Genomic DNA, 14,598 nt, shown 5'->3' on the forward strand with positions numbered 1-14,598 from the left:
TTTTAGTTCCTTTCATTTTTATTTTATACATTTCTAGTTTATTTTATCTACTAATTATAATTTAAATGCAATATTTAATATTTATAATATCATGTTGTATACTAAGTTATATTAATTAATCATAAATATAGAATTTAATTAGTAGATGAGTGTATTTGATAATATATATAAGTTATAAAAATTGAATATTCCAAAAATATATTTTTTGAGGTAAAAAATAAAGTAAGATTGAAAATGAAATACTGATTACAGATGAAATATTCATCTGATTACTCCATTTTTTTACTCCATTTATAAGAAAAAATGAAGATGGGTTCAATTTTTTTAATCCTGGATGAAAATATGGAGATGGTTGGAGATGACAGCCCTAAGTGGACAAGTATATTGAACAAGGGTCGATAATTAATCGGAGAAAATTACGGCGACGATTCCATCGGGGAAACCAGAACAAATCAACAATGTATCTGCAGCTAAGCCAAGCTCCCGCCGGAGCTACCACCGCTTTATCCACACAAACACTTCATCCCCCAAAGTTTACCCATCCCGTTCATCCCCTTTTCTCCAATCGCCGCCCTAAATTCTTATCTACAACCACTTCCACATCGTTCTCCAACCACAGAACTGTAATCGTCAATGCGGACATCACCAACAAATCGAAACCCACCACTTCGTTCACTGATTCTGAAGACCAACCCATCTCCATCGTTGGCCAAGAAAACGTTCCTCTCGAGGGCGTCATTCAGTTTGAAAAACCCGATACCAGTGCCCGTTTCAGGAAATGGGGGTAATTCATTCTTCTCCATGTTTCTATACATGTAATCGAATTTCATTATACTTTTACTAATTTTCTGTTGTTAAGTTCAGTCATGTGGCTTTACTTTCTGGTGGAGATGTACTCGCCATCGTTTTGTTCTCCGCAATAGGAAGGCTTAGTCATGGTTTCCCTGTTTTCGATAGCGAAACTTTGCGAACTGCTGACCCTTTTATGGCTGGTATAGGCAATTTTTTCTTCAAGTTATTAGTAAAACTGTAGCCATGAGTATTGTTTTCATGAAATTTTGTGCTAAAGTGGATATAGACTTTTATCAGGGTGGTTTTTAAGCGCTTATTTTCTTGGTGGATATGGAGATGATGGCCGAGGGGTGAATGGTAAGAGCAATGCCATTACTGCTGCTGTCAAGTCTTGGGCTTTGGGTGTTCCTGTAAGTTATTTATATTAACTTTTCACTGATTTATATATATTTTTTGGTTAGGATATTATTTATTGTTGGTAGTTAAACATATTTCTCTATTCACTCCAATAGTTAATTGTTTATTTGCTTGAGAATAAACCTTAGTCAAAGCACATGAGCAATATATTAGCATAGACGTAAACTTAAACCATATAATTGAATCATCAAGTTGTAAATGATATAATTCCTGGATCCATGTGTTCTTGATGTTAAATATACATGAAGTAACATATTTTTAGAACATACAAGAACACTAACGCACACATTTAGATATTTCTAAGCAAATAAAAAGACCATCTTTAATTTCTTTGTTTATGTATCACATGTTATAACAGTTCAAGAAACCATTCAAAATTGTGGTGCTAATGTCATCTGCTTCTAGTTTTACTTATGCTACTGCTACAATCACGCATTCCACACAACAATGGATGCCTTACTATAATTTGGTGTTATAAAATTTGTAATAAACAACATAATATTTCATCTTAAACTTCAAAAATAATAATTAATGTCATATTTACAAAATACTAATATATAATCCTATGTTCTTAAACATAAATATATTCTAGAATGTTAGAAGTATTTGAGTTCATAAAACTATAAAAGGTAGCCTCCAACCGTTTCCTATATTTCTTGATTTTTTTAACGAAACAAATCTATCCCATATTCCTATACTTCTAATTTATTCCAACAAACAATTAAATATGTACGTGTCAGGGGTATTTTGGGTATTGTGTCCTCTGTTTCTGTTAGGAAAAGTTGCTATATGAGTAGTAGGATGGAATAAGGTTTGGCATGATGATTTTGGATACTTTTTGCTGAGATATTTGTCTCCTGGGAGAGTTAGCCTCTCAAATGTCTTGGCTCACAAAACATATCAAGGTGATGCAATGCAATCATTCCAATTTCAAGGTTATTTATCTACCTTTAAAAACAATCATTCCAATTTCATTAAAGGTAGATAAATAACCTTCACAAACCACAATCAAAATCAGAGTTATAAAAGATTGTGAAATAAAAATGTGGAAGACTCCCAAGATATATTCATGGATGCAATGCAACCAAGTCACCCCTTTCCCCTTGCTACTGAAACAACTTGAAACATATAAACCTAAATTGTAAACACGAAGCTTAGTAAGTTTCCCAAAATACCACATACCAATGCGAATGCTATGATACAATCATAGTTTTACACTTACTGTCGTTGCTATAGTACCACTACAATCTTTTATGTTATGGTACCACCATAGTCTTTCATACATGTGTTATGGTACCACTATAGTCTTTCATACATGTGGTGCCACAAGTCTTTTCATGCTATGGTACCACCGTAGTCTTTCATGCAAAAGTCACAAAAACAATCTAGCATACCATGACACCTAGTGTCCTACATAATATAGTGAGAAGATTCATTCACTTGAATCAAAAAGAGTTGAATCCAACTACTCGAAGTCCTAAGGAATCAACTACATGAGCTCCTAAACCAGTCATAGGCCAAACCTTAGTTTATAACTCAAAACCTCCAATTTGACCAAAAGTCAAATTGGTCAAAAATTCAACGGTCCTCACGTTGTGACCAACCACTGTGTCACACCGTACTAGGCGATAAAATAGTCACGAAAACCCTTGAAGTCGCACCGAGAGCTCAAATTAGTCGCGCCATGAATTTCGACTTAACAACCAACTTTCACGTAAGGCCTTAATCCTTCAAGACCTGAACTTCTCATCAAAATATGGTGTTAATGGATAAAGTTCCCAACTTTATCCATTTGCATGTCCCAAATACCAAATCTCTACTTCTAGTTCAAGAGGGACCAAAAATGTAACCACAACATTTAGGACCAAAATCAACTTGCAACTCTGGTACTTGCAACTCTATGGGGTTGTAGTAGTAGTATTTTTCTCTCTGGTACTTGCAACTCTATCCATCAAAGTTATAAAATACAATACATGTTATTAGAGTTAAACAAAAGCTTGCAAGTACCAGAGAGAAAAATACTACTACTACAACCCCATAGAAAACCAAAGTGATGCTGAATATAAACCGAGTGCTAACAAATACAAGCCGGGAAGAAGAATAGATGACCGGTGATGGCAGGACAACAGCGGTAGCCATTGCTATGCCTTGCATTCTTCCCTTTTTGGTTTCTTATGAGTTTCAACTTGTGATTAAGTAGCATCCATTTGTGAAACCTTAACATGTGTTGTGTAATTATTGTAGCGATTCTTCTTTTCATTGGAATCTTCATCTGATTTAGTGGTAGTCTTTCACTTCTTTTTATTGAAAACTAACGAGAAACATACTTTTTATCTATTTGTGTATTGCAAAATCCTACTTCCATTTCTTTTTTGTTTCTTGGGCTGTAATTTTTAACAATTGTATTCTTTTATTTATTTTTTTCTTAATAAAGTTTGCTGAGACTGTTTCTCTTGCAAAAAAAAGACATTGTACTATCCATTTATGACATTGTATATTCAATTTTCTTTTTTCATTAGGGCATATTATTATTTGAAAATTTTATCCAACAATGTTGTAAGACGAAGAAATGAAAGTAAGATATAATAAACAAATCAGTGAAAGTACATTATTGCTCTTCTTTTAAGAGGCAATAGTTTCTTTCTTCTACCATCTCCTCGAGTATAGCAATATGATAGTTTCTATTATATAGTAATTATATAGTTGCTACTTTGTGTGTGTATATACATATACTCATTAATATATTACCTTGAGTGATTATGCATACATAGCATGGGCGTATTTATATAGTTATATTGAACAGAAGAAGTTATTCAAGTAAGTTGAATTAAAGTACGTAAATAAAAAACAAAATTATCATATACCCATTAATACAGTTTGTTATACATGAATCTACAACTAAGTTGAATTAAAGTACGTAAATAAAAAACAAAATTATCATTTGATGTAATTAAATTTTTGTCAAATTGGATTAATACTATATATGTCGTATATGTTTCATAAGTCATAAAAGAAATAGTCAAAAGTTATAGTTTTTTTTTTTCTCTGAAGTTGATATTTTAATAGAAAATATGTAATTACAATTATTGTTTTTTCAGTTGGGAATACTAATAAGGGCCACAAGTATAGGGCACATCCCTCCAGCAAGATTCATTGCAGTTACATTGGGTAGTACTGCTGTGTTACTTATAGGGTGGAGAGCAATAATATCGACCATCTTAGCTGATGATAAGAGCAAGAAGAATGATGTCTACAAGCGTGGCAATCCATTTGAGCTATTTGAGGTACATTCATTAATTGAGCTAAGGTTTTGATATTTGTGATAGGCTTAAATGCAAGAAATAGCAACGCACTTCTACCTCCTTTGATTTGATTTTTATTGCATCCTAATTTCATTTCTTTCTATTACAATTTACCATCTTTTAGCAATGTCATTTAGATAAAAAAGGGGTTTAGGTCATTTTTGGTTTTGTGCTAATTTGGTCACTTAACTATTTTTAAGTTTTAAAAGGTCATCAAACTTTTGGCTTTGTGCTTATTTAGTCACTTAACTTTTGGTTTGGTCACATTTGTCACCTAACTTTTAAAATTGTGCTCATTTAGTCACTAAACTTTTAAATTTTTTCAAAAGTTTGGTGACTAAATGAGCACAATTTTAAAAGTTATGTGACTAAATGAGAAAAAATCTAAAAGTTAAGTGACCAAACCAAAAGTTAAGTGACTAAATGAGCACAAAGTCAACAGTTTGAGGATCTTTTAAAACTTAAAAAGAGTTAAGTGACCAAATGAGCAAAAACCAAAAGTTAAGTGACCAAAAAAAGACCTAAACCCTAAAAAAAAACAATTTTTACTGCTATAATTGGATAGATTTTTCTAACGTCCTAATAAGGGAGAAAATTGAAAATACAATGGTATAGTAGGGTAGATTATACCAAATTGCAATGAATTATTAAGAAAAGAGTTGAAAATACCATGTTGTAATAGAAAAAAATGGAAGTAGGATGCTACAATAGACAAATAAATAAAACTACATTGTAATTTCATGCATGGCATTTTGTCATATTGTAACAAGAAGAAATGAAAATATGATTTGGTCTTATATTAGTTGTGAACGCTGGTTATTTTCTTGCAGTTGCTGACGTCATTGGTACGAAGGTGGTGACACATGTAGTTATCTTATTCAAATTCATATTGTAATTATTGGAAAATCTAAGGCAACAGTTTTACAAAAATACTTTTCACAAGTAATTTGTTTTCGTTCCTTTTCCTTGCCTGATATAACAATTAATTCTAACAATGGAAGTCGATGAGGTCCATTTATTAGATATTATTAGATATTGTGTGTTAGTTGCCCTACAAAAAGGGTCTGGCAAAAGTGGGTTTTTCTGTTTTGTATGAGATCTGTAAATTGTATGTATTCTACTTAGACAGTGTGATGGGCCAGCTAGGGTTAAAAAAATAAATAATAAAAAGGCAGTTTGAAATTGAAAATCATATTAGTTTGAAAAACTGGGTGATTTGGTTTTTTTGATCTAACGGTAAGAAGTGATTTTTTCAATTGAAAGGTCATGAGCTATGGGTTATCTCGTTAGAGATATAAGTGTTAATTTAGGAGCATAATAGTTTGCTGTTTAAAAAAAAAGTTATATATATATATATATATATATATATATATATATATATATATCGAAAATTCTAGGCAAGCCAAAATTGATTTCACTTTTTTTTTAAGTGACTATAATCATTACATAATAGTTTTACTTTTTATTTATAACTGTTATATGTCGCTTTATTCATCAAACATATAATTATTATGTTTTTTTATTTAATATCGGTAAGTTATATATTTACTTTTTATCATCTTATTACTTATTATCTATTTTATCTACTTTAATAAATGAAGGTTTTTTTGACACATATCACACTTTTATTCATTTTGCCAAATGTTATTTTGTGGTTATTTTGAATTAATTTTTTTTCCACATGTCATTTTATGAGTTTTTTCTATTTTAATAAATTCAACATTATAATTTAATGTAATAATTACAATAAATGTAGTAATAAATGAATATCAATTTCATTAATAAACTTACTTTATTATTTCAAAATAACCAAATTAAAGCTTATTAATTTATTTTGTTTATTTATTTAAATTTAAAAGATAAAAAAAATCAATTTTAATAATTTATTATTTTTCTTATTTTCTTATAAATTCAAAATTCTTAAATATTTAGATCTTTATATTTATTTATTTTTAATTAACCCATATAATACATGGGTCTTACACCTAGTTCTTATTATTTAATTTATTTATTCATCTATGTTTTCGTGAATTAGAAAATATTTTAATTATTGATGGTTTGTTCGAACACTTTTTTTTTTCTTTCCTTTTTGATGTTTTGTTCAAACATTTTTTTATGTTCTTTGAAGTCGTTTATATTCTCTTGACGGTTTGTTCAAATAAATTTCTCATATATATATATATATATATATATATATATATATATATATATATATATATATATTCTCTCTCTTTCTCTCTGTTGTGTTAGGGAAGACTTTGATACCATTTGTAACATCCCCCTCTGGCACGTATCACAATATTGTCCGCTTTGGGCTACTCGGCACGAGGACTTCCCAGGGGGTCACCCATCCTGGTACTACTCCCACCCAAGCACGCTTAACTGCAGAGTTCTTATCGGATCTGCTACCCGCACGGCTTTAAAACTCATTGTGTTAGGGAAGGTATCCACACCCCTTATAAGGAATGCTTAGTTCTCCTTCCTATCCGATGTGGGATTAGATCTAACCCACTTAACTGTGACATCCCCAAAATCTCAGCCAGAAAAGACCGATTTCATTTATGCTTTTTAAAATAATTTCAGAGTAAATCCTTTTAATTTTAAAAGAGATGCGGAATTTATTCCCCAAAACAAAACATGATAAAATAGATATTTATCAAAACATTTAGTAAAGAAATATGATTTCATTTCATAATCAAAAGTCGGGATGTCATGTTTCGATACAGATCATAAATCATAAACGATAGTATTACAAGTCATTCAACAAATATATACATATACAGACTTGTAAACAAAACAACTTGATGATTCGTCCATCTTAAGCTCATGTGCCACTTCCTGTAATACAAATAAACTGAGTGGGTCAGGCTTGGGAGCCTGGTGAGCATATAGGGTTTTCAACCCGCAATAAATATTTAATTTCAACAATCAACAAATAAACCCGATTACCCATTCCCGTTATCCTCACTTTACATCCCTAAAAATAACATCTATTACAAAGAACCTAATTCAGAATTTTCATCAGGACAGACATTACTGCAGAGGGGCTTCCTCAACAATAAGTGTCCTAAAGGCAACCATGTGGGGGATAGAGTACACCGGTGAACACGTCGTTCACAACACCTACAGGTAATGAGCTTGCTAGTTTTCCACAGGACAGTCTAGAATAGTCCGTGGTCGTCATCCATACTCTGCTGAATGACTAGAATAACACCAATAACACCGAGGCCTCTCATCTGTTTATTACACACCAATTATCTACCTATGTTCTACCCAACATATTAGTAGATAAAAATATACATTTTTATACATTGTTTAAAAACCCGTATAGCATGCTTTAATCGACACATATTCCACATAACAGATGAGGCATACACACATAACACGCATTTCATAGACAATAAATTAGATCTATAAGATAGAAGAGAGTGAATATACACTCACACGTATAACAACAAAATATATACACATAACACGTATTTTATATAAAATACTTCATAATATTGCGTTGGAATGAAAATCACTACACACTCGCTTGATCAGAAAATGGTCGGGCAACACTACGGCTTGCAGAAGTAGTGTTTCTCCGTAGATCTGGAAGATCTTCACAAAAACCGGACTCCTCGCGGGCAGGGCTTCAGCTCGGGAATAACGCTCTTCGGGATCCTCAGGGCTTCGGATCTTACTTCGGGGCTCGGGAATATTACCGGGGCTTCGGGGTATAAACGGCACGCAAATCGAGGCAAAACTAGAGAGGAAAGAGTTTGAACAAGAGAAAATGGCTGATCTTGGTTTCTATTTATAAGTTGGGGGTCTGGGATTACGCTGGGCGTAATCTCAATTTACGTTGGGCGTACTTTGACGTCACTGCATGCATCGATCGGTGGCACTCGAGTATTGGTCAGACAAGTTGCATCCTCCTGAGTATGCTGGGCGCACTCAAATTACACTCAACGTAATTTGACTCGTCAAACTTCTAAATTGCGTAACTTTCGCATACGAGCTCCATTTTCGACGTTCTTTATATCCACGCGTAGGTCAGACCATACTCTACAACTTTCATTTAGACCCTGTCGGCTAATTTTGACTTTTATTTTTATTATTTATTTTTAGGAGGTCGGGACAGAAAAACTTCGTTATAAATTCATAACTTCTTCGTCCGACGTCCGTTCTCGCCTAACTTTTCATCGTTTCACTACTAACAACGAGATCTTCAATTCTCGTTTAGATTGTTTTGGCTAAAAACCGCTCGATCTCAAATCGAGTATTCGGGCTGCATACTGCCACGTCGAAACTTCAGAAAATCATAATTTCCTCATACGAAGTCAGATTTGGGCGTTCTACATATATTCGAAAACCTCGTTTCAACTACTACAACATTATTCAAAGATATCAAGTTTATTTTACACTTAAATTTTGATGCTTATTTTATTCTTAATTAATCATATCACATAATTAAGCAATTAAGCACGAAACACACAATACTCAAATAATACGTTCTTATTATTTCAAATTGGGTTACAAAGGTTAACCTAGACTATTACATTGCTAAAAACGGCAAGCCTAAAAACACGGGTGTTAAAGTTTACCTCTATTGGGCCTTATTGGGCCATATGAAGTAATTAGCCCTAATGGGCCATAAACCCATTCTTTTATATCATATTTGGGCCGTGAATGTTCACAAGGGCCCAATGTGCTAAAAACCATTATTGGGCTCCATGAATTCGAACCAAGGCTGGATTGGGCCTAAACTATCTCATTCTTACCCCTTTTAGCCCAATTCTCGGCTAAGGTAAAAAAAAGGAAAAATAAGAGAATTACCATGCATTTGACACATCACAATTGCATGGTGGTTCTCCATGCAAAAGACCCATTTAACAAGGTGAAGATCACATACATCTGGGAACCATCTTATCTTCACCTCTCTCTTCTCTCTCTCTTTTCTTCCATTCGGCCGAGAGCATGAAACAAACACACACATACCTTCAAACTCATACTTCAAACACTCCCAAAGAGCTCCTCCCTCTCCTCCATATTTTCGAAAGTTTGTGAGAGTCTTCAAGTGTCACACCCCAAAATCGGTATGACGGAAACGTTTGGGGGGTGGAGGACGTCATGTACAATATCATAACAATGCGAAGTAGTAAACAAACAACATCATCCATTGCATTAATAGTGTAATTTCATAAAAGTGTGTTCTTTGAATGTAATAAGACACCAAAACATGAATCAAAATAAAAGACGAGTTTTGAACATGCTCCGTCTTCTCAAAACCTGGTCGACTATACTTGTCTACTGATGACCTGAGAATACAAATTATTTTGAAAGCGAGTATCAGCATTTAAGCTGGTGAGTTCATAAGTATTTAGTGTTAATATTTGTATAAGTTCGATGAGAATGTGTGTAAATGCTCAATGTAAATGTTTGTATATGTTGAAAACTCCTAGAAAATCCTATATTTTCTACTAGTATAAAAAGTAGTCTTCTACCAAGACCCGACTATTTTGTATCTTTATTTCTTTGTAAAAGTGAATATGCTTTTCCCAAATATGACTATCATTACCAAAATATAATTTTATATTACCCTTTATGTGAGAAGATCACAATTTGAATATAATGGGAAAATATATGTGTACTGCAGTATTTATTTGTATTAACTACTGAAGTAATAACTACCTTAAAACCAATGGTTAAATTAAGGCAAAATGTGATAAGACTGTTACCATGCTAAACTGACTATAACATGACGATGAAAGACGTCGAAAGAAATGACATTTGGCACCTATAGACTTGCAAATCCCACTGTAGCGAACAACAATGATGTAGGATAGTCAATCCAATATAGATCTATACGCAAATTCACGCTCTCCCTCCATGAGATTTTGGTTACAAAACGTGACACAACGAAATGGTCGCTGTGTTATGAAGTAGTATCTCACATTATGTTATTTCTGAACCTTGTTATAGTAATAGTATTATATGTATAGTATTCTCTGTATAGTATTCTCTGTTAAGTATTCTCTATTATAGTATTCTCTGTTATAGTATTTGTATATGATACTATTCTCCTAAAGTATACCTATTATAGTTTACTAGTGATTTCTGTAATTGAATAAATGACTAAATGTATACCTTTGCTACCCAAAGGTACTGAACTGATTGATAGTACTTTTATATCTACATATATACACATAATATATATCTAATATTTAGACGACATTCGGACAAATAACCGATACCCTAAGTCCACATCCAAACAAGGAAAAGGAAATAAAGCGAGTTAGCAGTCCTAAGTCCTTTAAACATTATTTATATAACTATACATATATAGACATGATTTTGACAATATATAAGTTTAAAAGAGGTTTCGTAAACATTTAAAGAGTTTTGAACAATAATTAATAATGACTTGATATCAGTTTATAAAACGATTTAAAAGTAGTTTGTTTGATAACACAGTTTAAAGTCAATGAAATCCTTTGTTTGAAACACAGTTTGAAGTATATGAAATCCTTTGTTTGAAACACAGTTATAAATCACATGTGATTGATTATATAACTAGTATGTTTTCTACTTGTATTCCCCCCATAAAAGCATTTAAAATCATTTAAAAGATAAGTTAAGGGGTATGAACTCACCTGTAGTGAGTGATACGGAAGTATGTTTGGAAAAAAGATGTAGAGTGTCAGGTGAAAGCTTGAGCACACAAAGATCCTAATAAACATATAATGACATGTTTGTGTACTTGATTAGTGTATAAACCACTAATTATAAGGGAGAACACCCTAATAGACTAGGAAACTCTAAGATTTATTGTAACACCCCGAGTTCAGAAGAGCAAAGTTTAGGGTGCTTAGTGTAAATATGGAAGACCGACTCGGCGAGTCAATGGGTAGACTCGGCGAGTTGGGTCACGAATCTGGTCATGTGTTAAGTGACCAACTCGGTGAGTCGGAGGAGTGATTCGGCGAGTTGGTGTTGGGTGGAGAGAACCCTAATTTTCGGGGTTGTGCCCTATATAAAGGACATTATAACCCACCCTCAGCCTCTTTGTTACCTTCCAATACCCAGAAAACCCTTAAATTGTGTATAACCTCCATTGATGAAGAATTAGAGCTTGGGAAGAGAAATTGAGAAGAAGGTTGAAGATCAAGAGGCTAGCATCTGGTCATGTGTTAAGTGACCAACTCGGCGAATCGGAGAAGTGACTTGGCGAGTTGGTGCTGGGTGGAGAGAACCCTAATTTTCGGGGTTGTGCCCTATATAAAGGACATTATAACCTACCGTCAGCCTCTTTGTTACCTTCCAATACCCAGAAAACCCTTAAATCATGTATAACCTCCATTGATGAAGAATTAGAGCTTGGGAAGAGAAATTGAGAAGAAGAAGATTGAAGATCAAGAGGCTAGCATCTGGATATCATTGTAGATCAGGGATCTACTCCTCCTTTGGATCATTTCTAAGGTAACAATCTATTACCTTGAGTTTCATTCTTCTAGATTCATTCTTTGTTGATATTTTGGGGATTATGGCTTGAGTGGAATCAATTTCGAGTTTAGAAGCTACATATGAAGTTGAAACTTCAAATCCAAGTTTGTAATGATCCTATTTGTTGTAAAGGTGTTGTCCTAGAGTGGTTAGTGAAGTCCCTTTGCCTTAAGCCTTAGCCCTAGAGTATTTTGGGCTTATTTCCCCATGGTTTCACGTAAAGTTTGCACCTTTACGTGTGGGGAAGGTTGTAGGAGGTTGGATCTATGGATTGGAGTCACTGCATGGCTTGAAAGCCACTGTATGGATTAAGAAATAGAGGTACTCGGCGAGTCACATGTGTATACTCGGCGAGTTGGATGAAAAAAGGCATGAACTCGACGAGTTGGTAGAACAACTCGGTGAGTCTGTTGAAGATTGCCTTAGACTCGGCGAGTCTAGTCGCAAAGTCCTAACCATTTTGGTTGAGCTGTGAATCGGTGAGTCGAGGGACGACTCGGTGAGTTGAGCAGGAGGTGACTCAGAGTTCGTGGGACTCGGCGAGTCTTGGGGCGACTCGGCGAGTTGGGTCGTGATATGGGAGTTTTGAGAGCATAGGGACTCGACGAGTCAGCGGGCTGACTCGGCGAGTAAAGTCAGTCAGGAAGTTTGACATCGACTGAGGACTTTGACCAAGAGTTGACCAGTTGACTTCCTGGGGTAATTTGGTAGTTATTGGTATTTATTGAGTTCAGTCTTTTGGTATTATTAGTGGTGAAGTTCGTGTCGGAGGTTGGAGCAGCGTGATCTTATCTCTTCAGTTAGTAGTTGCGAGGTGAGTTATCCTCACTATATCAAGAGGGTCTAAGGCACTAAGGCCGACCCTCAATGGATATGGCTAGACTCGGAGGGTGGACCAGGTGGACTGAAGGCCCGGTACGGCGGACCAGTCACACAGTAGACCCGTAGTGCATGGTTGTTCTGTTCTGTTATGATATGTTATGTGTATGGTATATGTGGTTGGGATTTTGGGGGTATCTCACTAAGCTTTCGGGCTTGCAGTTGTGGTTTAATGTTTTCAGGTACTTCAGGAGACCGTGGCAAGGCGAAGGCATAATCGTACCGCTCCTCATGTTCTTGTTTTGTGATATGGTTCTGGGAATACTCTGATAATAATTGTAATGAAAACCCTTTTGATAAAGAATTAATGTTAAAGGGTTGTTTTTGAAAAGTTTAAATTGGCTTGAATTTTATGGATGTTACAAGTTGGTATCAAAGCCATGGTTTGAGTGAATTGGAGGAACATTCGTGTGAATCCAGTCTCAAATCAAGGAGAGTTTTCAAAAGAGAATTTAAAATGGTTTTCAAAAATGAGTAAAGGAGGACGTGGAGGTACGATTAGCCGGAGCCAGTAAGTAGCCCCAAAATACCATACAAGTTATTTGTTTATGTGATATGATAGAACATCATGCTAGTACTAGGCTAAGGATCTTTAAGAATTGCATGATAGAGTTACTTGATTTATGATGCCTACTAGCCTAGGGTTTCTTTCTGTATGAGATTTCCAGTGTTCCTCTAGGAGTGAGGGTTGAGTGCTTGTTATGCATGTTCTTCACTAGGGTATTGTGGTGATACATGATATAAATATGGGTAGGTGTGGAAGGTAGTATGGGCCCGTACTACTGAAAGCACAGGACCCATACGCGTATCAAGGAAGTCACAACCCCTAGGGCTGGGTTGAGAGTCGGTTCATGGGTTAGTGGGAGGTATCTGATGTTTGCGGTGCTTTTCAATATGGTGGTTACGAGGCATGCTGGGAGTGGATCCGGGTCAGGATCGGGAGCAGGAGAGGGCGGTCAGGGTGGGTAAGCACCACCCGAGGTTATCGGTCAGATGAGCACAGATGAGTTGGATGCTAGGATTCGTGAGATCTTGCATGATGAGGTTGCTGCTATGTTCCGAGCCAAGTTGCCGGAAGTGTTTGGGACGATCAAGACCGCCATGGTCGAGTATTTTGATGAGCGTTTTGCAGCTCTTATAGATACGGCTGCCGCGGCAGCTACATCGGCTGTAGCAGCGGCAGGGGGAGGAGCCGGTAGAGGTTTTCAGTAACGGGACTTCGATAATACAAAGCCGCCTACCTTCGATGGAATTCAGGACCCGATTGTTGCTATGAGATGGTTGTCAGACGTGGAGGGGTGTGTCTCCACGTTTTCATGCCCTGCTGATCAGAGGGTAAGGTGTGCCCTGAACCTTTTGAGGCTAGGGGCGAAGGATTGGTGGAGGTTGACCACAAGATCGTATTTTGATGCGCAGCAAGCTGTGGTTTCTTGGGATCAGTTCGGAGAGATGTTCAGTACTCGCTATGTTCCGCGAGTTAAGAGGGAGAGATTAGCTCAGGAGTTCCTGGAGCTGAAGTAGGATTCCGAGTCGGTGACGGAGATCACCAGGATGTTCACTGAGAGGGTGATGTTTTGCCCTGTGTTTGCTTTTGAGCATGCCCAGATGTCCCGAAATCTGAGTATGCTGAAGAGGGATATCAGGCAGTTTGTCTCTACGCAGAGGTGTGAGACATTGTTGGGGTTGCAGGAAGCCGCTAGGCGGCGGGAGTTGGAGATTG

The 14,598-nt window shown here is 35.5% G+C and overlaps 1 protein-coding gene across 1 annotated transcript; it reads left to right on the top strand.

Annotated features, from left to right (window-relative positions):
- Positions 1–363: 363 nt before the first annotated feature.
- On the top strand, positions 364–5,536 carry LOC145018221 (uncharacterized). The gene is made up of 5 exons (XM_078976120.1): positions 364–784; positions 865–992; positions 1,090–1,202; positions 4,308–4,493; positions 5,342–5,536. Exons 1-5 carry the CDS (start codon positions 459–461, stop codon positions 5,369–5,371), a joined length of 783 nt encoding a protein of 260 aa, XP_078832246.1. The 5' UTR covers positions 364–458; the 3' UTR covers positions 5,372–5,536.
- The last annotated feature ends 9,062 nt before the right edge of the window (positions 5,537–14,598 follow it).

Source organism: Lactuca saligna, chromosome 9 (genome assembly GCF_052625555.1).
Source record: "Lactuca saligna cultivar CGN05327 chromosome 9, ASM5262555v1, whole genome shotgun sequence".
Taxonomy (NCBI): Eukaryota; Viridiplantae; Streptophyta; class Magnoliopsida; order Asterales; family Asteraceae; genus Lactuca; species Lactuca saligna.

What these genes read in the sequence shown, in the direction of transcription:
- LOC145018221 (XM_078976120.1), top strand. Translation starts at nt 459, where the DNA reads ATGTATCTGCAGCTAAGCCAAGCTCCCGCCGGAGCTACCACCGCTTTA. An exon ending in CTTGGGCTTTGGGTGTTCCT is followed by an intron (nt 1,203 to 4,307) that starts GTAAGTTATTTA and finishes TTGTTTTTTCAG; the next exon opens with TTGGGAATACTAATAAGGGC. An exon ending in ATCCATTTGAGCTATTTGAG is followed by an intron (nt 4,494 to 5,341) that starts GTACATTCATTA and finishes ATTTTCTTGCAG; the next exon opens with TTGCTGACGTCATTGGTACG.